Source organism: Anomalospiza imberbis, chromosome 11, assembly GCF_031753505.1.
Source record: "Anomalospiza imberbis isolate Cuckoo-Finch-1a 21T00152 chromosome 11, ASM3175350v1, whole genome shotgun sequence".
NCBI lineage: Eukaryota > Metazoa > Chordata > Aves > Passeriformes > Viduidae > Anomalospiza > Anomalospiza imberbis.
The window spans coordinates 15617765-15641041 of record NC_089691.1 but is presented as its reverse complement, the minus strand read 5'-3'; the positions used below and the strand labels follow the sequence as shown (position 1 = coordinate 15641041).

The 23277-nt window shown below is 40.8% G+C and overlaps 1 protein-coding gene across 3 annotated transcripts in view; it reads right to left on the bottom strand.

Annotated features, from left to right (window-relative positions):
• PTPRG (protein tyrosine phosphatase receptor type G) overlaps positions 1 to 23277 on the bottom strand; it is a 389287-nt gene that overhangs the window by 16097 nt on the left and 349913 nt on the right. For all 3 annotated transcript variants that reach the window (XM_068202110.1, XM_068202112.1, XM_068202111.1), the window contains 3 exons: positions 22211 to 22302; positions 10740 to 10831; positions 1006 to 1102 (listed from right to left, as the gene is read on the bottom strand). In XM_068202110.1, coding sequence (XP_068058211.1) covers positions 1006 to 1102; positions 10740 to 10831; positions 22211 to 22302 — 281 coding nt within the window. The remainder of the gene's footprint in view (positions 1 to 1005; positions 1103 to 10739; positions 10832 to 22210; positions 22303 to 23277) is intronic.

Below are 23277 nucleotides of genomic sequence, written 5' to 3'. Positions count from 1 at the left end.
TCATTTGCTTTCCTTGAGGACCAATGGAGAGAGAGGATCTTCCAATGATAATGTGGAGGACTGAAGTGCCTGCTTCAATCCTCCTTTAATGTCACATCTCTGTACCTAGAGAGATGAGACACCTATGTCTAAAATCAGAGCTGGGACAAGCTCAACGAATGCCTTTGCCCAAGGCCACACAGCAAGTCTTTCACAGGTCTGGGAATTGGTCCTCAGCCAGTACCTTGATTACTACTGAAAAGCTGTTAGGGACACGCATTCCCTTCCTATGCCATCAAAAGCATCAAAAACATTCAAGATTTATTGCAATGTTTATGAACATTGTCAACTTTTTACCAGTGGGCTCTCCATGCCTGTCCCTAAACCATAGTGACAGTTGCATCTGCCATCCATTCCACATAAGAGAACAACAGGGAAAAAGTTACTGCACTTCCATCCCAGATCATTTGCATTCTAGGGCAGAGTCCAGATTTGCAGGTCTCAGAGGGATACAGGCAAAGCCTGCTCTGTGCTACAAAAATCACTATTTGTCCAAATCCTACACAGAGCTAAAGCAGTTTGAAATACAGCAGATACACGCTGTAAGATTTAGCACCTTTGGGACTGTAGGGTAATCCCAGGAATCATCAGTAAAACTCTTTGCTGTTCCATGCACTTCCCCTAGGCCGGTTTTCAGGCATTAGCAGGCAGGAGAGCTCTGATCATCAATTTATCCCAGTTATTCCTCTGCAAAATTTCATACCAAACTTCTACAACTATGCTTGGACATTCAAGCTGTGAAACATTTCAAAACAAAAGCTGGAGTGAAATCCTGGCCTTGGAGAAGCCAAAACATACTCTGCCTTTAAGGGGGAAATGATCTCCCAGCCACACTTTCACATGTTTATGACATCCTGTGTAATAATGTAGCCTGGGGCCATCTGCCTGTCCCCGTCACACACACACACTGCCAGAGGAGAGTGCCCTTTTGGGTTCCTCATTGTGCTTAGGCCAGTGCTTACTTACAGGCCAGGATGTTGATGTATCTGTTCTTGTGCTTGTTGTCGGGATGGTTGGAATGCTCTGCAGTGATGTTCATGTCAGCCGTACAGCGTTGCACTTCCTAGGTAGAAAGATTATTCAAATGGAAAATTTGTCAGTCCAAAAAACCCTGAGCTTTCTCTCCTTTTGCAGCAGCTCACGGAAACCATGTTCAAAGGATCAGAATTTTCATTGCTGGGTTAAACACAAAGTCTCTCAGTATTGTCCTGTATGTTGTGGTCTCACACCGAGCCGTGTCAGCCGTCCCTGGAGCATGGTCACGCTCCTCTCCACAGGCCTGGGGACAGACGAGCACCCTGAGAGCCAGCTGTCCCCTCTGACCACCAGTCCATCACCTTCTGCACTGCATCTCCTGCCATGCCCCACTCTGTCCCTCCTTGGGGAGCTAAGGTAGGGTCTCTCAGATGCAGGAGTGGCCAGTGCAGTGTTACAAACTAAGAACAAAAACCATTTCAACAGAAGACTTTTGATCGCTGGACAACTCATCTGTTTATAACCTCTCAAAATGGGGTTTCTGACATTTAAGTTTGGTACTGACCTTTTGCTAGCTCTCTGCAGAGAGATGCCTTTTGTAAAATATAAATAAAATAGATCTCTGAAGATAACAATGAGGACTTTAAATACCACTGCCTGGATGCTGATTAACAGCCCCCGATCCAGTGAAGAGAAGGTTGCATCCATGTGTATTTACAAAGCAGAGAGAGACGAGGGTGCTCATGAAGCCAGAGAAGCAGATGTCTGTCTAGCTGGGGCTGTAGGTGAAATACCCAGTTCCCTTGGAATTTTTAAGTTCTTAACCCACTCCTTACTCTGTTCAACAACAGGGTACAGAGCTATTGAAATGGGGCAATGGAGGGTCTTTTAATTTAAAATTATTCTTCATTTAAAGACACATTTTTGAAAAAAAAATTAAAATTTTGAGTTTACAAAGTTGTGGAAAAAATTATATTTATTCAAATCTTTTGTGACTCCCAGAAATTGCACCAAACAGAACCAGTTTCCCCTCAGGATATGTGAGGAAGTGCCAAATTACTTTGTACTTCAGACTTTAAAAATAACAGTATAGAACCTAAGAGGCAAAGTCATTAGGAGCTCACAGCTGCTACAAAGATCACGAGCTAAGTGACAGAGAAAAATTATCACAAGAAATGCTATACAAACAGCAGATGTAGGAGTTCAGCATTATGCAGACATTTCACCAAGGACTTGCATAGCAATTTTGATATCTTCCCCAACATTTACATTTTAAAAGTGCAAAGTATACTGAAACCTTGTATGTTTTATTGCTTTTATATCCATGTGACACTCTCAAATAACAATTGCTTCTCTCTGTTCCCAGCCCTCCATAGGGAGAAACATACTGTGCTCAAGGAGATGAGCTGAGCAAAGACAAAGATGAATCGAGCAAAACTCTCAGCTGGCCCTAAAGGAATTTTCATAGTTCCACTTCTATCAAATAAAACAACCCATATTAAAGTGTGCTCTTCCTCTAATTCTGCCTGTCAGCTCCAGTAAGCAAGGGATTTCAGATAACACAATAGGCAGGATCAGTTCAGCCTAAGTCATGGTTGGAAAAGCAGCAATATTTACATGTTAGGTTGATTTAATGTAATTTTTTTTATCTATAGTTTCATTTAGAAATCACACAATATCACTGCTCTACCATTACAGGTCACTCCTAAAAAACACCCTGCCTGCTTCTGAAAAGCCTCACCGCAAACCCTACATCCCTGCATCACTATAAAATGCTTTTTAGAAGTTATTGGTGTTGAAAAATTTATGCCAAATGCTGTAGAATTTAATACAGATTAATCCAATAAGGTTCTGTGGAGAATACTCTGAGAAGTTATAGAATTTAATAGGGAATTACCTCCCTGCTAAGGAATTTTCCCTGACAGTTTAAATACTACATAGTAAATGTATCATTTTCTATTAAATTCTATAGGATTTTTCCATAAGGGAATTGCTGAGGAGGTTAATCATTTTAATTAACCTTTTTATGTTGATGGTGACTGTTTCCTTGACTGTACATGTTCCCAGCTGGCCAATATAACGTTAATAGAAGAGGAAGATTAAGCTAAGATGGTGAAAAACACAGCAGTGGAAAAGGAGGTCTGACGCTGTGAGAGCTGATGATCTGAAAATGGCTTTTCTTAACACATTACATTCTAAATGGTTTGTAATACTCTGGAAAGCTGTTGTAATGGTGGATTTCTATATCTACACAATGCAAAAGCATAGCAAAAGGAGACTGCTACAGAAAAGCTTCTCCCTTGCCAATATACCTCAGCTATTTTTGTCTTTTTAAAGTCTTCAGCCCTCCCCTCCAGTCCCGGACACGGCCAAGGCTTTGGGACACTGAAGCTGTCAATGAGAAGGAGATTGAGGACATCCTCCAGGCTCCACCCTGGCCTGGGTTTGGCTGTGCCAAAACCCAGATGGGGTTGAGCGCAGAGGGTGGGTATCCACACTCTCCTACCCTCTGAGGCTCATCTCCAAATCCTAACAGCAAATTACTAAACCACAGGCTCCCCCCACCAGCCAGTAAGGCATAAGTTAACATTCCTCTGTTATTAAAGCCAAGGTGATTGCCTTTCATCAATGCACAGAAGGCTGCAAGGAGAAAAGACTAGTTGCAGTCTGTTATCTGTGCCTCTGTTCAGAGTATTATTTACCCCTTGGCAGAAGAGGACACCCCAGTGTTAATATATAACACCCTGGAGAAAGTCCCCAAAAGTCCCCATCTTAATTATGCCATTTTACCACATTTATGTATATCACGTATTTACTTTCCCAGCATTTTCTGTTGCTTATGCAATGAACACCCTGGGATTTCTAAAGCTCACTGGCTACCAAGTCCTTCAGTTGCACGAAAAACATCACCATGATTGCATTACTACTAAAACCTACGTTTGCAGGCAGGTCACCAGGTCAGGGCTGCTCATGGCAGCTCAGCCTAAACAAAGTCCTCTCCCAGCAGGCACAAAACTGTTACTGGCACCTTGGAGTAGGACAGATAGTGTTTGTTTCACCATCTTCATAATTCATCCATAAACTTTTCATATCTAGAATATTTCCTTTGGCTTTCCTTAATCCTGCTTAGTCTCCTCCACTGACTTTAATGATGGCTGGCTTGCACACTGCTGCTTCTCATGTTTAACTTCCCAGAACACATTACTGTCCCAGGATGAATGGATAAAGGTTTTATTCTGTCCTTTCAACTTAATCATTGACAACCCTAGAAACCAAAGTACATGGTTTCAATTGACTGTTAGTTACTGTAAGAAGTGTTCTAGTCTATGCTATTATGGCTAATTTACCTTTTAATTATATTGTCCATGCTAATGCTAATTGGAATTTGATACACCCAGGTTTAACGACCCATTTTAATTGCCTTTCTGAAACAAGTTACAGATTAGTTTCTTCTAAACTTCAAAGAATTTCCATTTAAGTGTAAAATCAAACTGCTCCAGTGTCTTGCTGGCAGTATAAGGTTCTGAGCAGGATTTTTTGCTACAGTGGCTGAGCAGGAACTCGGTCTCTTGATTTGGCCTTACAAAGCTGCTGCTGCTCTTTCCCATTACTTCAGGCTGATGTCCTGGCAGGGGCTGAACTGTGAAAGCCTATGAATAGCAATGAGGAGTCACAACAAAGAAAGGATCCTAGTCTGAGCAACTAAAGTTGAGAAGATCCACAGCTGTGTTTTGATATTAACGTTGATATTTTTCAGCATGGAAGCATCCCCCCCAATATCAGTTTTGATCTATTATTTTAATCCCAAATTACAAGAATTCTGTGGTAGTGCTCTTTCTGTTTGTTTTATCACAGCAAACATGAAGACAGCATACCAACAGAGACTGCAGATAGTGTTTGAAGATATCTCCCAGGAACAGTGTAGATTTCTATAATAATTTAGCACTGGTATAAACTCTCCAACAGCACTCGAGAGAGAGGTGAGCTGGGGACAAGCTAGAAAGAGGTGAAAATAAACAAACCAAAAGGACCTAACACAGGAATAACATCAATAGATGTTATTAGCTAAATAACATCAATAGCTAAAAAGTCCTGTAAAATGCACGAGAGAGGAAAGGGTGGTGGGGTGGAGGTGTCAGAGTCTGACTAAAACCTTGCATTTCCCAGCCAATGGCTCATCCAAGTGGGGCTTCCAGGCACAAACCTTGAGAATGGCTGTGGTACTGTGGTTACTAAAAGGAAACTCCAGATATCTGAACTTCTTTTACTGTTTCTCTTCATCTCTTAATTCACAACACCAATTTCTCAGGGTAGGTGAAGCAGTGAGATAAGAACTGAGAACTCCAGGAAGGCCCTGTTCTGCAGCAATCCTTCCTCCTCCAGCTTCACAGTGCTGCTTCCCTTTGGTTTCAGTACAGCAATGCAAAGGCTGAGAATACCTCTAATTAAGGCAATTTTGGGCCAGGTTATAAAACATTCCCAATGCAGTATTGCCTGCTAGCAGCATGCTTTTGAAATGGCATCTTTCTGCTGCCAAATTCCTTGGTACAGATGCAGCTATAAGCATGTACCTGGTGTGAGCTGTGTCCAATCTGTAAGGGATGTCAGGATAAATACACTGGATTTTCAGTATCTCAAGAAGTGTGCAAAGTGCAGCACTATCTGTTTTCAATGCAGCCCATGGCTAACATTCTGAGGTCCCAGTTAAAAAGAGCCAGTGACCCCTGCCCTGAGCAGCAGCAACCATGAGAATAACATTAGCAAATCCCTGCCACATTGCTGGAAATATAGATTTATGTTATTTTCTTACATTTCAGGCCATTTAGAAGAAGGTGCCACTGGAGTATAAAGATATTTTCAATTTATGTGATGAGGGAGCTAGACAGCCTCTGAGTTCAGCGAGCCTGTTCAGACTCCAAATTGGCAATGAATCATTATGCTCACACGGCCACAGGCAGGAGGGGTCTGCAGAGATTGCATTCCCCTCTCTAACTGCTCCTGCAGCAGCGCTGACCAGCCCACTCCAGAATTACAGAGGAGGGATGTAAAACTCCCTGATCTCAAAAATCCAAATGCTGCATTAAACTGTAAAAATTCACAGTTAGCTTTGGGGATGGAAGGTGATTTCTTGGCTTAGTGTTCCTTTCTTAGAGCAAAAAGGACAAGATTACTCAAAAAAACTTACTGTGTTATTCCAGTAACTGGCCAGGGGGAGGGAGTGAAAAGCTCTACTGTGGGAGGTGGCACTTCACACTCTTTTTGATACAGGAATTTGGAGGGCACATGTCCCATATAGTCAGGCTATCAGGGGAATAGAGGATGACAAATGTGACATCAGTTTTTAAATTGAGATCCAGAAGGGGTTTTAGAAACTGCAGCCCAATATAGCTGACTTCTCTGTGGGGCAAACTGCAAGACTCCAAAATAGAGGAGCAGAGCTAGTGAATGCCTTAACACCTTGGGGAGAGGTCCCTGAAGAAGTCTACAGGCTGCCTAGAAGAGAGCAGCATATCAATTTCCAAAATGTGTGAAAAGGCCTCTCAGAAAATATTACTTAAAAACCTGTTCTGGTTTTGGAACGAAAAGAAAACTTGCCTTTGTGCAGTACCAGGGTAGAGGAGGACTCACCTGCCCAGGAATTGTCAGTGTTCAATTTTCACAGGTGGGACCTTATGGGGACCTCACCTATTCATAAGTGGACTGCAGAGGAGACAAAGTGTGTTTACAATACCAAATTATTCAGGATAATTAGAATGAAGGCTATTTGTGAAGGGAAGCTGAACAATCTCACAGCACTGAGTGGCCGAGTGACAAAATGGCAAATGAAATTCAATGTTGATAAATGCAAAGTGATGTGCTTGGGGAAAAACAACTCTAACTATACATACATGCTGACAGGTTCCCAATTTGCTATTGCCATACAGTGATGAGGCCTTGGGGTCACACTCACTAGTTTTCTGGAGGTGTCAGCTGAGTGCTCAGTAGTTGTTAAAAACCAAATACTATGTTAGGAAGGAGAAAAGTAATAGAAAACTGAAAACGTCACTGAACTCTGCATTAAAACCACCTACCATATACTGTGCACAGCTGTGGTCTAACCATCTTGACAAGGTTATGGTAAAGGAAGATAAAAAGGTACAGAAGGGACAACTCATCTCAAGTCTGGAGTGGCTTCCTCCAAAAAACAAAGTGAATAATTTAGATTTCTTCAGATTTGAAAATGGATTATTAAGGGGGAATATAAAGGCAGACAGAATCATAGGAGTAAACAGGGATGCACTTTGTAATGCAAAAAGTAGGAGGCACCAAGAGAAGTTATTCAATACGAATGAAAAGCAAAAGGAAGTCTGTTCTTGTGGAAAAAAATGTAGAATTCATTGCTGTGGGATGCTTTGGACACCAGAAGCCTAAAAGGGTTCAAGAGACAATTAGAAATTTATGGAACAAAGGTCTATCAAAGACTGTTTATTGTAATAATGCCAAGAAAATCTCAGGCTAGACAAGAAATATATATAATCTCTGGCTCAGGAAGCCTTTCAATCTCTGTTCAGTCTTGCCCTCAAATTCTGTCCCAGTGCCCCTGTAAAAAAAAGTGTGGTACTTCATCCTGTACACCATAGCAAGACAGTGCTGGAGCTACCTGAGAGCAAGCAAAAAACCTTCCCTGAACTTTTTTAGTCTACTACTGAACGAACTCCAAGGTTGAATACAAAGAGTTATGTGAGAGACCAGCACTACTTATGGAGAATCTTTATTTTAAAAAGCTATTTGTTGTTCAATATTAAATTGGGTCCTGTATTTCCAATTTATATCAAAAATTGAAAATTCACAGGACTCAAAGGAAATCTTTAAAATTCTGTATATACAAGAAAGCCCAGCTATCATCAGACAATAAAGCTGGCTACTTGCACTAAGATTACCCAAAGGGAATAAGGATTCATTTTAGATGTGCTTTTCAAGGGAAGATTTGTGAGTTCAAAGTCCTTTTTTCCTCTACATATAAAATGCTTCCTAAGCACATTCACAAAATATTTAGCTGTAATTACAGCTCAATTTAAGAGGAGGAGGGAATATTCACACAATTTACTTTTAAAGAAATCTTCTTCCTGTAAAAAACAACCTAACACAGCCCTAAATATGCTGCCAAAAACACAGGAAGTGACCCCAAAATCTAGCAACAAACAAGTGGAGGTTGTTCACCTTCCACATTGGGCAGGGTATGTGTGTGCCTAGCTTAGTCTTTCCTTTTGCAGCTTCTACCTTAAACCCCTTGCCACAGAAATTTCTGAAGAGATTTTTGATCCATTTCTTTTTTTTTTTTTAACAAAATCTCATGCACTTTCTGCCTTTGGTAGGATTTATTTATTCTGCAGTATCAATCACATTATTTCAGCATTTCCTTGCCATGCTCTTTTCTTCCCCTTTTAGATGTAAAAAGCCGTATTTTTTTTTGGTATGACTTCAGAATCCATTACCTCTTTTCAAAAGTTCCACAGGCATGAAGGCAGGTTATGGCTCTGGTACTTTCCACCTAAACTCACAGCTAGCAGCCCTGGATTTTCAGTTTTAGCTGGAATCTTATTATTTCTCCATAAAACATTAGCAAATCTTCCCCACAGCTGGCAGATGCAACTCCAGCACATGGACCATGGCTGGATCTGACTGGATGTGAGAAGCTGCACTGCAGCCACTCCAACAGCTCCTGAATAAATGTAACCTCGGGATCCACTGCCCTTCAGCCACTCTCCAAGCTGGGGCTTTGACCTCTGAGTCAGTTTGGGCACTTCAGAAACATTTTACCGATGGGCTCTGTGAAAAATCCTGGGTTTCAAATCAGGCCCACGAGGCCTCAGCAGGGCAGAGCACCAGCAATGAAGGGGAGCTGGTTGGTTCATCCCAGACAGAGATCGCCTTGTTCCTATTCCTACTCCTCACTCTAGCAGGAGATTTCATTTACATTAAGGAAGCTGAGATCTCAGCTATGGAGAAATACATCTGGAGTAACTATCCTGAGTTCAAAGCAGATGCTCCAAGTTTTATGCCAGCATGGAGATGAGAATTTGGTGCACACAGTGCAGTCGGAGGAGCTTAACTTCCCTTTGGAGGGGACCCTGTGCTCCCCAAAATGGGACTAATTGGCCAAAGCTCGCTCCAACTAGCTGCCACAGCACAGCACTCACAGCAGGGAACTCCAGGAGGAAGGGAAAAAATAGGCTATTAGAGCAGTGTTTTTCTTCGCTAAAACACAGGCAGAAGGTGTCCAACGTTTGTTAATAGCAGTGATTTTGTGACAGCTGAAGCAAAGCTTGCTTAAAGCCAGACCAAGTTTACAGATGTGCTGTTGATTATTTTGAATAATTAAATGGTGTAAAACCCAGCTGTGATGAATAGCACTGGGGTCGCAATTCATAAATAATTGAGAAGAGTGAGTCGCATTTGATCATCCTGATCAAATTCTACTCTCTGGAGAATAAATGTTTGTCCTGAATACCATCAACATTGTTAAATGCCTCAATATTCCTGCTCAGCCATCCAGCCAGCAGTCAATTGAACTAAATCACTTTAACACCTTACACATTTGCCTTCCTCATGAATACAAAATGTTTCTAACTTACACAACGCTTTTTTGGCATCAGACAAAGCAGACACTCTTTATAGACAGTAACCAAACAGCAACAATAAACGTTTTAAATGATCCCATTAAAAACAATTCCTGCATACAATCTTGTCTTTACAGGGCAGTAAGCAAAGAAGCTGTAGATATAAGGCCACCTATTTTGGTTCAGTGCCTTGTTTGTAAGCAGAGCTGCTGCTCTGATTCACAGGCAGCAGGCAAACACACTTTCTTTTGCTTGTGGGGAATCCAGAAGTGCAACTCCATGTGGTTTCCTGGGGCTTCTCCTGTTTCTCAGTACTTCCAAACATTCAGCAGGGACTGTGATTAGACTGGGTGAAGGAAAAGCCTGACTCTGCTGTCTTAAGCTGCATGATGTTTACCACACATAATATGGGTTAGGTAACCCAGAGGCAGAAAGCTACTTTCATTCTATTGGAATTATCTCCAAATGACAGCATATTTATAGGCCAGAATCTGTTCTATACAGGTAACAAGATGAAAAATTAAAAATAGTCACATTAAGTAAATACCACCAACTAAACCCCAAATCCTTTCTCTTTGGTTTTACTGGAACAAAATAATCAATGACTTCAATAGCAGTCTCTCCTGTCTGAACAGAGCATGAACAAGGGCTCAAGGAACTAACTCAGAGTTTGGGTTTTCATCAAAGACCAAATCCTACTACTTTTATACACTGCAAGCACTGTTTCACTCAGGGGATATGTGGCTTTTCAGACAACCTAGAGGAGCAAATTCTGGAGCAAGAAGAGTAAAATAATTGTAAGAAAACCCTGAGTTAAAAATGACTGTTTGTATCTTCATGTTGTTCCTGGGGGCTTGCAGGCAGCTTTTCCTATTTAATAAAAACCTAGAAGGGTTCTCCCTTAAGGGCACCAAATCTGTGGTGGTTAGAAAGCATGTGTAAATGTCCAGTCCCACACTGCTCATAGCTGGTAGAAAACTGGTATCATCCAGTTTCTTCTGATACATTTGAGCACTGCATTTACCTGACTTGACAGCCTCACACAGATGTCATATGGTCCCCAATTATTAATACACAATTAACTTTAGGAAAACAACATTTTATTGGTGGGTCATTAAATCGTACCTCAAAGTCTTCTGAGAACCCATGCTGGTTATTAGAATACAGCTCACTGATGTGTTTAACAAACTGCTTGACTGGAATTGCTTCCATATCATCTGTAGGAAAAAAAAAAAAAGAGATACTCAGAGTTGCTCTTTGTTTCATACATAAAACTTGAGGAGAGGAAGCCTTCACTTGATATCATTTAGATCAGAGTTCCCAGGGACAGAGCTAGTTCAATGTGCTGTAATAAGACATCTTGATAAATCTGGCCAGTTTTGAGGTAAATATTTCATTGTATTTCCAATTCTAAGCACTACAATTATAAATACCGAGAGCCTGTTCCGTGGGATGCTGATTTACAAACAATATAAGTTCAAGGATAATCAGAGCTTGCTCAGTTTGAAGATGGTCATGGATGGGATGAAGAAACCTCCTCTCCTTTCACATGTAAAAAGAACAAAAGAGACCCCAAATGAGAAAATACAGTTGACAATTACTCCCAGTAAGTTTTACCAGACTGAGTACACACACAGGCCTTTCTTATTAAAGTTATTAACATTTTTCCTTTCACACAATAATGTAGAATCCAAGGACTTATGAAACTGCTTCTGAGCAAAAGAGCAGGCAAACACAACAGCCACTGTGATTTGAGTTCTCTCTCACGCCAGACATTATTCATAACATTGAATATTATTGAGCATCCCACTGGACCATTTGCTCTTGCACAGCACAGTGCAAGTGCCACCCAATATACCAGTAAATCACCCTTGTTTGTCTTCTTACAAGAAAGAAGTTGAAGACTCAAACTGAAGACAAACAAGACTGTTTTGAGCACCTGGGACTCCAGGCAGATTTTAATAAAGCTGGGGTGTAGGATGGCTGCCTTATTCCTCTATTTAGCTCTCAAAAAAGGCCTGGATATTGTTATGACCACCACTGCAGTTGGCAGAAAAACTGTGCTTGCCAAGATTTGCCAGTTAATATTTTCAGTCTGGCATTTAGAAAATGCAAATTGCTATACAACTGTGATTACTTTCAGCATGTGAAATAATCTATTGCCTGATGGCTACTATTGTCTGATTGCGTGATTTTATGGCAATACCCTGTATTTATATAATCAATTTAATATTCTTCTGAAGATAGCATCTAGGTTATGTTTACTCCCAGTACTTCAGTGGTGTATTTTTGCTCCCATTTAGCAGACATATGGTTTGGTGCTACAGCTGCATTATAATCTGGATTCTCTTCCTTTAAAACATCTACATTATGATAGAAAAAATCCAAATATTTCTACAGATACTTAGCAAAATTTAACGATAAATAAATAGATGTGACATTTACTGTATTCAGAGTGAAAGATCTTTGGCAGCTAAAACCTCTAAGCTGTCACATGCGCTTTTCTTAGCAAAGGGTATGAAGATCTGTATGTGTAAATGAGGTTCTACTTTGGCAAGAATTTTATAGATCCCTGACAATCTGATTTCTTTCCAGCTGATGGCAGTTAATATTGACCATGTCATTACTTCTCTCCTTTTATTTTATAAAGTAACACTCTAAGGTGGCTTTTGCATCTATTGACATTTTCGGATCTCAATCAGCTCTCTTCTATTTTATTTACAAGGGCCAATTGTTAAAGATATGTTTGCAATCTGGTCACCTCACAGTACAGTAATGCTACTTTAATTAACCACATGCTCATTTACTGAATAATGCAGAATTCAAAACATTTGACAAGTGTATGCTCTTCTTAGCAAAATGCTGCAGCCTGCAGAAATGCTGGCATTTAAAAATATTTAAGTGGCAACATTTATTCTATATAATATTGGGAATATCATCATCTCGTAACATTTATATCAATATTTTCACAGCCAAGACATTTGAATGGAATGATCTATAAGAATCATTGAAATATATAGAAAGAACCTGTAAAACAGTATTTCCTCTTCTGAAAAGTAACCCATACATCCTAGATTTCCTTGAAAATAGCTTCTGCTATGATAGCAGTTGCATATCATCTCACAAGAGAAGCTCCACAGTTATAATTTGGGTTTTTTCTTGCATAGTTTTAGCTCAACTGAGACCAACCAATGTAAAGGATTGGCTGCAGCGGACCAGTGTGTCCAACCTAATTTTGCAGAAGGCAGAATTTTACTTTAATTGTGATCTGTGAGCCAAAAAATACATTAGAGATAACATGCTCTCCAGTCCATTGAATTCCCACCAATTTCAAGGATGGGTCTGCACCAGAAATCCATGGCAAAGCATGGTTAGTTTTCTTTTTATCATCATCACTGCATGGTGGCAGTATGTCTCCACCTTTATAGCCACTGCTACTTCACTTCTCTCTTGTTAACTGTCCTTTAGTGCTTCTCCTCCCTTTTTCCTCTTCTGCATTTTCATTCTAACTCCCTCCAGAAGCCTTAACTCAATGCAGTTTCTTGCCATATTTGATGAAATGGGTAACAATTACACATGAAATAATTAAAAAGGAAGTATTGTTGACATATGAGCTCACTGAGTCAGAGGGAAATTAAGTTGCCCATCAACTCAGGAAAATCACACTGGAGCAAATATAATTATTGCACATCAGAAAGATTAAAATCAGAACCATAAACATTAGAAACTTAAAAAACAGTTGAAGGTTTCTAGCTTTCAAACTGGTGGGGTAACATGGTCCAGCATGGTCTGTGACTGGGACAGGCAAAGCCCTGAGGGGATGAGCAACCTACAGTGTGGAGGATGTGGCTGGTCCTCCCTGCACACCCACCTTGCCCCAGCTGATGGGCACAGGAAAGCAGCTGCACAGGAGATAGAGCCTACCACATGAACCAGTGCAACAGAAAAATGCTGAAGCAATCTGGGCCGGAATTTTTCTAACCATAACCTCTAACTCCAAACTCCCGCCCAGGAACACAAATCACTTGAGCTGGGTACAGGCACGCTTAGCCACGGGCAGCTTGCCAGGCCTCTGACAGAATGTGTGCTAACACAGCCAGTACTCTGGAATGGCTGTGACCTTCTCCAGGAAAACCAACAGATGTAGCTAGATGCACAGAATCTGATTTTCCTTTAGCTATCGTCACCCAAAGCCTTTGGTTAAGCCTTCTTTCCATCTTAAAGCAAACAGACTTAAATGACTGTAATTCTTTTAGTCGATTGAAGAGATTAATAGAATCCTATAATGGCTAATTAGCAGCTCTCCATTGTTCTGTGCATATTCACTTTTGCACTATATACTTTTTCCCATCAAGAAGCTGGAGTGACATTTGATATTGTCAGTGCAATCCTTACATTTTGCAAGACCTACACATTATTCAAAGAGAAGAGGGAGGTGTTTTAATAACATACCTTCACCTCTAACACTACAGATATAATTACATTTCTGTCTAGCTTGGGTTTAGCCATCTGTTTTATCAGTGTCAATAAAGTGATTCTGGATTTACTTCACTGTGAAATATGAGCTGAATCTGGCACCATAATAACATACCAACCCTTTGTGTTACATAGAGAAAAAAGTATACTCAGATGGACAATATTTTAGTAATATTTTTTATAATCAGATACTACCAAAGCTGACATGTGGCAGGGTATGTTTAATTTCTGTGCTAAATATTTAACATATTGGTGGAGTTCCCATCTTGACTTGCTGGCCTAAGCCAAGCACCTGAGAGGAGTATCAAATAAACCCAAAGGGGAGCACAAGGCAGCTCATTTCCTGCCACAAAGAGACAATGCCAAGAAGTAAATCATGTTTGTTTAAAAAAAAAGACTGTAAAGGAAAACCTTCACTAACACCTCCTTTTTAAAGAAATGGCAATTGCAAATGCAGAATATTTAACACATTCCTTCATAAAACAGACACCTTCAAAAGAAGCCCAAAGCATGTAGAAGCAATAAGGTTCGAACAGGGTTACATTTTAAGTTCGGATAATTAGTAATCCTACCAGGAAGGATTTTCCCATGGCTCCCACTTGATAAGCTGCCTTTGTAATGTTAAAGCAATAGGGGCCAATTTTCAAAGAAAAATAGGATATCCTATCAGAAATGACATTTCCACATAATAGGGTCTCAGATTCATTTTCATTCATTTATAGTCTGAGAGCTCACCGGATAGTTTAGTGGCATTGTATTGGAATAGATGGCTTTGGGTCAGGAATTAATGAAGAAGGTCAAAACCAAAGTGCTTCCTCATATTACCTTTATTTAGATGGAGTTTTGGTGTTTCTGAAGACCAGATTTTTGACACATTAAATAGTCTTGGTAAGAAAATTCTCCATGTCTTTTGTTCTGTCTGTAAAGGCTTTCTGTTCTTCAGCGATTACCTTACCCAGCCTTCTAAATCCAATATACTCCCTGCATCTTATGCCTTATTCTTAATGTGAAAGCTTATGTGGTTGGTTTGTGAGTCCCTGCACTTCAGTCATTTACTAAGCCACCTGGATTCATGTGCCATGGCTGTCACGTGCCTTGGTCCATCTGCTCCCACAGCAGCCACTCACTGCTCAGTGCCATCCCTGCATCCCAGGAGCACCTCCATCAATCCTCAGTGTGCTCTTCACAGCTGGCTCCAGCCAAAGAATGAAGGGATTCTCCCACTGCCCTCTCCATGCCTGGGGGACTGAGCAGTGATCTGAATCCACCTGCTGATCTGGCTGATGACTGTAAGAAAAGATTGATTGATTGACTGATTGATTGATTTGTGGGGAAGGGAAAGAGAAGAATTAGTTGTTGGTGGGGTAAACAGGTTGACATTAGGATGACAAATAGTGAAGTGACAGGGAAACTTCTCTTTCTGAAGGCAGCACAAACTTAACTTGGCTTATGAGGATCATTAAACCAGTGACATGGTTAGGGACATTGATCCTGAACATAGAGAATCCACTATGAACACTGTATCCTTGCAGTTCTCATTTTCTGCAAAAACGTTTTCCCAAAATATCTACCAGTAGGATTGTAACAGGACTGGATTTGATCTCTTAACTCACTGAAAAGAAACATATATGGAAAAATGCTTTCCCATATCCATAGCAAACAAGCACCTTTCTGTTCCCAGCAACACTCAACCCTGTGATGTTACTTCATCTTTCACTCTCTTACTCTCCATTCCTAGGAAGAACACTGAATGCAATCAAAGGATTTTTAAAAAGATATTTATTTATTGTTAACCACCTTCAGTGACGTTTCATGGGTTTTTTACTTTTTAGACAGGATGGAAAAATTCTGCAAGCAGCTGGAATACCTAGCATCAATATTTAGGATGCATTTCACTTAAAATGGAATCTAACAGCCATTGCATAAGCTACAATGCATACCAGAGTGAAGGCTGCCAGAGCTATGGCAGCAGGAATAACCATGTGGAGTGTGATATTCTGTCTCTACAGGAGTGACTGAGCATACAGAATACTGCCAGGATGAATAGGACACCCCTGGGCAAAATTCTGCCCCAGCAGAGATTATCAAAAATTCCCATCAACTCAATTGTCCACCTCTAGAGAAAAGCTTAGACAAAACTTTATAAAACTGCAGACTGAGCATCCACTCCGAAGTGCACATACTTGAAAGGGCTCAAAACTTCATGTGCTGCTCAAATGTTGGCACAGATTGAATTTGAAATGTCTGAGCAGACAGAAATAGCCAGCCCTTGCCCTAAGTCACCCAAATACTGGATTCTCTGAGTAATTCCACACGTAAAACATGGCGGTGCCCAGCTTTCTTCAAACCATTTTAGATTTCATGCAGTTGAATTATACACATTTATATTGTCAGAGCCTTTAATTCTGCAGTATACTGGCTTTCCTTGCATAGCTATTTAAAATAAGAATGCAACTGAAGCCATTGTATTTCAATTGGAATAATTAATCTTTCTGGCTGATTGCATTTTCTTGCTGTATAAATTTTTTTTGGAGATGTAGTAACAGTTTTATTTGTATAACATTAGTATCAATTAATTTATGATTAAAAAAAGTCATTAAAAAGCCTTAGTATTGAGAAGGTGTCTGCCTTCTGTGGAGATCAAATCTCCATAAATACTATAAAGACTATGCAATAGGTTTCATTCTAGGACATCAAAATACCTACTGAATCCATCTTAAGGGTGGCATCCTCCTGAAGTCACTGACCTCAATAATTAAGACAAATTATAAATGAAAATGAATTAAGATGAATAAGAACTCATTAAGAGTTGATTACTGTGGGTATTCCTCATTATTGCTCATTTGCAGTCCTGTGTTTATGAAGTACTATTTTTAATAAAAAGCACCTTTCAAAGTGAAAAAGCATGGAAAACACATTCCAAAGTTCTGGAAAGATGGGCATGCTGAAAGAAAAACAGGAGTCCTTTCAGCAAGGTAATTGCTATCTATTTGTTATAATCAAGTCAAATGAACACAGGGGCAGGCTTCTAATAAAGGGAAGATGTGAAAAAACAGAATATGAAAAACCACCTGTGTAATTCTGTAGCTACATTCATCTCTCTTGCTTCAAGACTTAATCTACTACAATGCTATTAGCCATGTGTCAGTCAGGAATATAAAGATGTTAATGATAAAATTTTATATGTGTCAAAATAAGAGCTCACTTTAAATCTGCTTGTACAAAGATTGGGTTATCATTAATTATAAATGTAATAGCAATACGCTTCTTCCCTTTAAGCAAAAACAGAATTTCCGTCCAAGAGAATGAAATAATGTGAATTTTCCCTTAGCCCAGATATTAAACATGATCTTATCTGGTGTTGCCAGCTAAGAAACACAATTTTAATCTCACACATTTCCATCCTCAGGTCCCAGTCCTGCCATCAATTACACACAAGCCTTACATTTGAGTTCATGAAGATCCAACTCCAGGGCTCTGCCTCCCAGTGTAACAGCCCTCAGAAAAGGATCTATCTGCATTTCACATGGCCACCATAAAAACACATTTTTTTGTGTTGTAGCCAGCCCCTGAAGCCTCCACTAGAAGAACCAGAACTAGGTATCATACCATAAATTCTACAGTGTACTACTGCAGGAGCAGGGTTGGTAGCAGAGTAAAAGGAAGGTGGATGTTCCCTAAAATACCTTGATGTTTTCTTGGCTTCAGAGGATGGCTGTGTTTGCCATATTGCATTCATGAATTTAATTGAAGCTGAAGATAGGTACAATTCACAATATGGTGCTGGAACATAAATCCACAGGGAGCAGAGAGCAGAAATAAAGTTTTAAGCAGCTGAAGAGCACTACCTCTGTGCTCAGTGAAGAGTTTCATGCCCTTGAGAAAGAAGCCCTCGGCTACAGTTCCTGTACCTCACAAGCTCACTGTGCTCAGGGCACTGTCACTGTCACGGCCAAAGATGTGTCCTGGGATCTGCTCTTTAGCTCAGGGGATGCAACTTGAGACAACCACACCTTAGCAGAAAACAGTAAGATACCTGTGCTGGGAATCTGCAGTTTCCTTGTGAAATGAGATACTCATTACTGTCTCAACAGAAACAGTTTGTCAAATGGTGGATGCTACCAGAACACAGCAGCTGAGCCTGTAAAAAACACATCAAGTCTGACCCCTGACATTTGTCAGGAAAGGTTCAAGGCGCTATTCAAGTTATTGAAGAGCTAAGAATTAATAAGATGGACTCATGATGGGACTCTTTGTAACCATAGAGGGAATGAAAGAGGGTCATGAGTGCCCTGGCCTTCACACTCTGGTGGGTATGAGGTGGTAAAGCACCTTTTCATTGCTATTTCCCTATTTCCTGGACTTGTACACCCATACTAAGACATTTTTGAAGAACCACGAGTGTTTCTCCATCAGCCTCTGCCACTAGTTTTTTAAAATGCATTATTAATAAACTCCATGACAAGTTAAAAAATTCATTTAATGTCATCGAAACCTAAAACTGAACATACCACGAGCTGAAATAATTTTGTTGGGCAGATGGCAGTGGAGTTTTCAGAAATCTGCCATTGATTACAGATGCAAAACTGTTAGGTGCAAGGCTTATGTGAGTTGAGATTCATACCTCAGATGTAATATCCAGTGGGTGACTCAGATAATGATAACTCCTTTGTCCTGTGTTTCTCTAGATCAAGCAGTGCAGATAATTATGAATGATGATAATGATTTGGATCTCAGAGAGAATTTGCACAGATAGGCACACGCCTATGGGTGATGTGGTTTCCTGCACAATAATTAAGGACGTAGCCAAGGGAAGTGAAATAGAAAATGGATAAAACTATTCCTCTGCAAGATTTTTTAGGTATCACACCTGAAAAGTTGCACTGTGTGCCTATAGCAGGTAGCTGGCAGTCTGATTTAGAGCTCACAGACCTGAGAAAACAGAGGGTTTGAATAAACAAGAGCAGGACATTGTGCAGAAATAAACACAAATGCTACCTCTGATTGTGCCAACACGTCACGGAGCAGAGCAGTGGCACACATAAACACCAGTGCTCTTCTGAAACCTCGAGCTGTGTCAGGACCCCTCTGTGCCTGGCTCCCAGACACATGGCAGAGCCACCCCACAGCTGGGCCAGGACCAGCCAACCCAGACCCGCTGAGCTCCCTCTGCCCAGCTCACTGTGTGCTGAGATGGGTCTTGGCAAATCTGCCGGACATCTTCGGCCACGCTGCTCTAAATTGCCATCAGTGTGGCTGCTTGCTCTTAACCAAGAGTGGAAGTTGGTCCACTGAACTGTAGGAGGTAGAGGTACAGTCCCACAGGGACCTAGTCAAATTCCTCTTGTAAAGATGGGGTTTCACAATCTAACAAGGTTACTTTAAAAAGCTTGTTTCTGTGAAAATGCCACTTACATTTTGCTTCCAGTATCAACATGGCAAGTAAGACTTTCTCACACCCTGCGGCAGCTTCCAGAGGAAAAGTTCAGAGGCTTATAATTTCATCAGTTGCCACCAGTTTAAAGGAGAATTTTGTCATTTCATGTTCTTAAGGCATTTCAGTGGGCTGTCTATGTGGGAGCAGCAGCTGACGTCAGGGAAGACTGTCATGCAGCAACAGGTATATGGGGGAAAACAGCCCACTTCTACACCTCCAAACAAGGAAAATGCCTCTGAGAGCTTCGAGAGCTTTCAAGGCAGTATCTCCCATATTTAGAAAAAGCCAGCATAGCTGTAATTTTTCTCTACTAACTTGAGCCTCATGGCTGAAAGTATCCATGTATTAATTATTATCCCTGTAAAAGTAATAGGTAATACACACAGAGTGAGGCACATACAGAGGGTGATTTGGCTTTTGGTGGCCTGAATAGCTTTAATGTCAGTGTCAAGATCTTCAAATTCACCAGTTCATTCTCTTTTAAGGTTTTCTGGGCATGATTCAACTTCAGATTAAGGCCCCTCCATTTGGATGTCTGTATGCAGGTGTCTCTCTACGTCCATTATATCCACAAAAATGCTGTCATTAGATTGGGAATTCAAGGGTTGGATTCACTCTTGTGACCAACTAGACTAAACCTCTTTCTAAGCCCCAGTTCTTGATGTGCCTTAAAGCTCACCAGCAATCCTGGCAGATTTTAAACTACAAAGCTGCTCAAGGTGTCCTGCAGCATTTGCTCAGGGGATGCCTTAATCTGCAGTGCCCCTTATCAGGGTGAGCAGCCCTTTCTCAGCATTACCGAGTCTGAGCACGCCACAGGGAGCACTGCAGTGACAGTAGCATCATGAACCTCACAAAGCTGCTGTGGTCTCACAGTCTGGCTTACTCTAGTAATGGGAAATGTCCCCAAAGACTATGTTCTGTTCCCAGTCACTTTCTGCTACGTGCCAGAATGGCTGCTGGAGAAGCACCAGAGCACATTCTGCCTGACATTACCTGCTGCCTGCATGGTTTTAATGGAACTTCTTCAGCCTACACTACAATTCATATGAATGCACTCCAGTCTTAAAGGACTGACCATCAAAACCTCTCTGTGCAACAGGAAGAACCACTGTCTCAACAACACACACTGCAGCATGAGAAGATGGAGCTTTCTGCTGGTTTCTTTTATCCAAGAAAAGAATTGTCTCAATTTCAGTAAAAATACTACATATTGGCCAAAGAGGTTTTTGTCTGAAGGGAGAATTTGTCTCCTTCCAGTGCCTTGTAGACATAATCCCCTGGGTTTATGCTGTGCCAGAGTCCAGCTTAGCCCAGCCTCCCCTTCCCCACAAGCTCCAAGGAGGTACCACAGGAGAGCAGGCACGAGAGAGGGACCACTGAACTGACTGCCACAAGCAGACCCAACAGGCATTTGTTCCTCTTGGTTTCAGAGTAGGGAGAATGGAGTTCTCCAGCTATTTAAGTACTCCTGTGTAAATTAATCACTGGTGGTCTGAGATTAAAACCTGTCACCTCCTTTACCCTAAAGGAGAAGGATGACTTGCTAAGGACATGAGGTGGCCAGGACAGGCATTTTAGTCTCCATCAGAAAGGAGAGGGGACAATAGCACATTTTCTTTATTTTCAGTGGTACAGAATCAGACTGCAAGGCAAACTGCCTAATGCTTTCTGCAGGAATGTAATAGCTGACCTTTTCTACTAGTTCCCATGGGTACTTTGAAAGACTTTCTAGAAATAAGTCACACATGTCTACTGAATAAAATCAAGGAAAATATAACTGGCCTCTTTCACTTTGCTAGGAAGCAAGTTTCTTCAGTGTCTCAGAAAACGCTGTGAATATTTTTTTTTGTATAATGAACCTAATTAGCTACATATTGAATCCCAGATCAATGATGCAGATACAGAATATGACAAGGAAACTTAAAACACCTTCAAGAAACAAATACAAGCCTTTGACTGAGGTCAATATAACATTTTTGTTATCTTAATTCTGCCTGTGAGACTGACCATCATCAAACAAGGCAGCAAAGGCCACAGTAACACCAAGCTGCTCTCTGTCATCACAGCTTCATGGCAGCTGCATCCTGCACTTAATAATTCCCCAGGGAAATGCCTCATGAAGAGAGAATAGCACTATACTCTGCTTCCAGCATCACTCTCAGTATAGCTGAGAGGAGAATTTGACCTTTGGTAACTTTATTAATACCAAATTAACAGATGGCTTTGGAATTCGAGATTGTTTGCTTATCCCTGTGTCTCACTGTCCTTTCTGAGAGCCCCAGATTCCACCTCTACACACGGTGAAAGTGGGGGCAAGGCCCCCAGTCTCGAGAGAGCAGTGGAACTGAATATCCCTCCTCTGCAACCTGCCCTGCTGGAGCAGCTGGCTTCACCCTGGATGCAATGTCTCAGTGTTTTCAAGACTTGTTACTCATGTTTTTGACATTTTGCAAAGGTTATTCTGAAATTTCTATTAAAACTAAGTGGGAGAGGTGTCTATGGAAAAATACAGCATTGGCACTCTGAGCCCCCATTACAAAGCACATTAAATTAAATGAAGCAGCACCGATAGAACAAATTTCTACCAAAACCCCATGATTTATCACAGGCACAACCTTCTCTTCTTTATGTAATTAATCCAGACTCCAAGTAGCACAAACACAGATTAAGCCCGTCTTACCTGGAATAGGTATAATGGGAATACTTTCATTGGGGACCACACGGGGGGAACTGCTGTCCTCCACATAGAAATGAGCAGTCTGGAAACACTTTCTGTTAAAGAAAAAAGAAAAAAAAAATAGATTCAGGGTGTGAAAAATTGCTCTCAGAAAAAACTTTTGCACATGTTCTGTTTCTCTATTTCTGTTCCATACTTTCAGAGGTTATAATTTTAAAACATTGATACACAAAAACATATGTTTGTTTTCTACAATTACAATTCTTATTCCAGATTCTGATGTGCTCTAATTCACTGACATCTGACATCCACCCATCATAAATGCCTCTATACCTTATTGCCAAATACCATTGAATATGAAATTATAATCATAAAAGTTAGTGGCTGCAAAACAGGTTTCAAATACAGCATTCAGAAAGGAACTCTGCACACAAGAAATACATTAAGCATACAATTCAAGCCCAAATCCACCTAGAATACTCAATTTCCAGGGAAAATACACTTACTGTAAAAGTTTCTGCTGTGTAACAACCACCAGTAACACAGCATCTGTAACTGCTTCATACCATGATGTTCTGCTATGAAAGCTATCCTTCAAACATTAAGGTTTTTTGCTTGTTTGCTTTTTAACACTAATGCCACATAACCTTCATCCCATCCTCCTCCTGCAAACTTGTATTACATATGCTGGTACACAAAAATCTAATAGTCACTTCCCTTGGGCCCCAGGACTCCTGTCTAAAAAGGCCTACAATGAAGAGCAGAACTTAAATCCACCTGACTCTTTTTTACCTGTATTTAATGCAAAGCAGAGAGCACAAGCTGGTCATCACAGAAAAGGTACTGAGTAGAATAACATCAAGAGATCCGGGGAGACTCTGCATGGTGATGTTAACTGAGGCAGGGTTTTCCAACGCCGGCGTCACTGCTCATTGCTGACTTAATGAGCTGCTTGAGGCTGGAACTGAATATTTAATGAGTCTTGCTTGGTGTGAGCAGCTATTGTGGCAGGAGAAGGGTCTGCTCTCATCTGTCGAGGCGCTAAACAACGTCTCCCCAGTGCAGAGAGA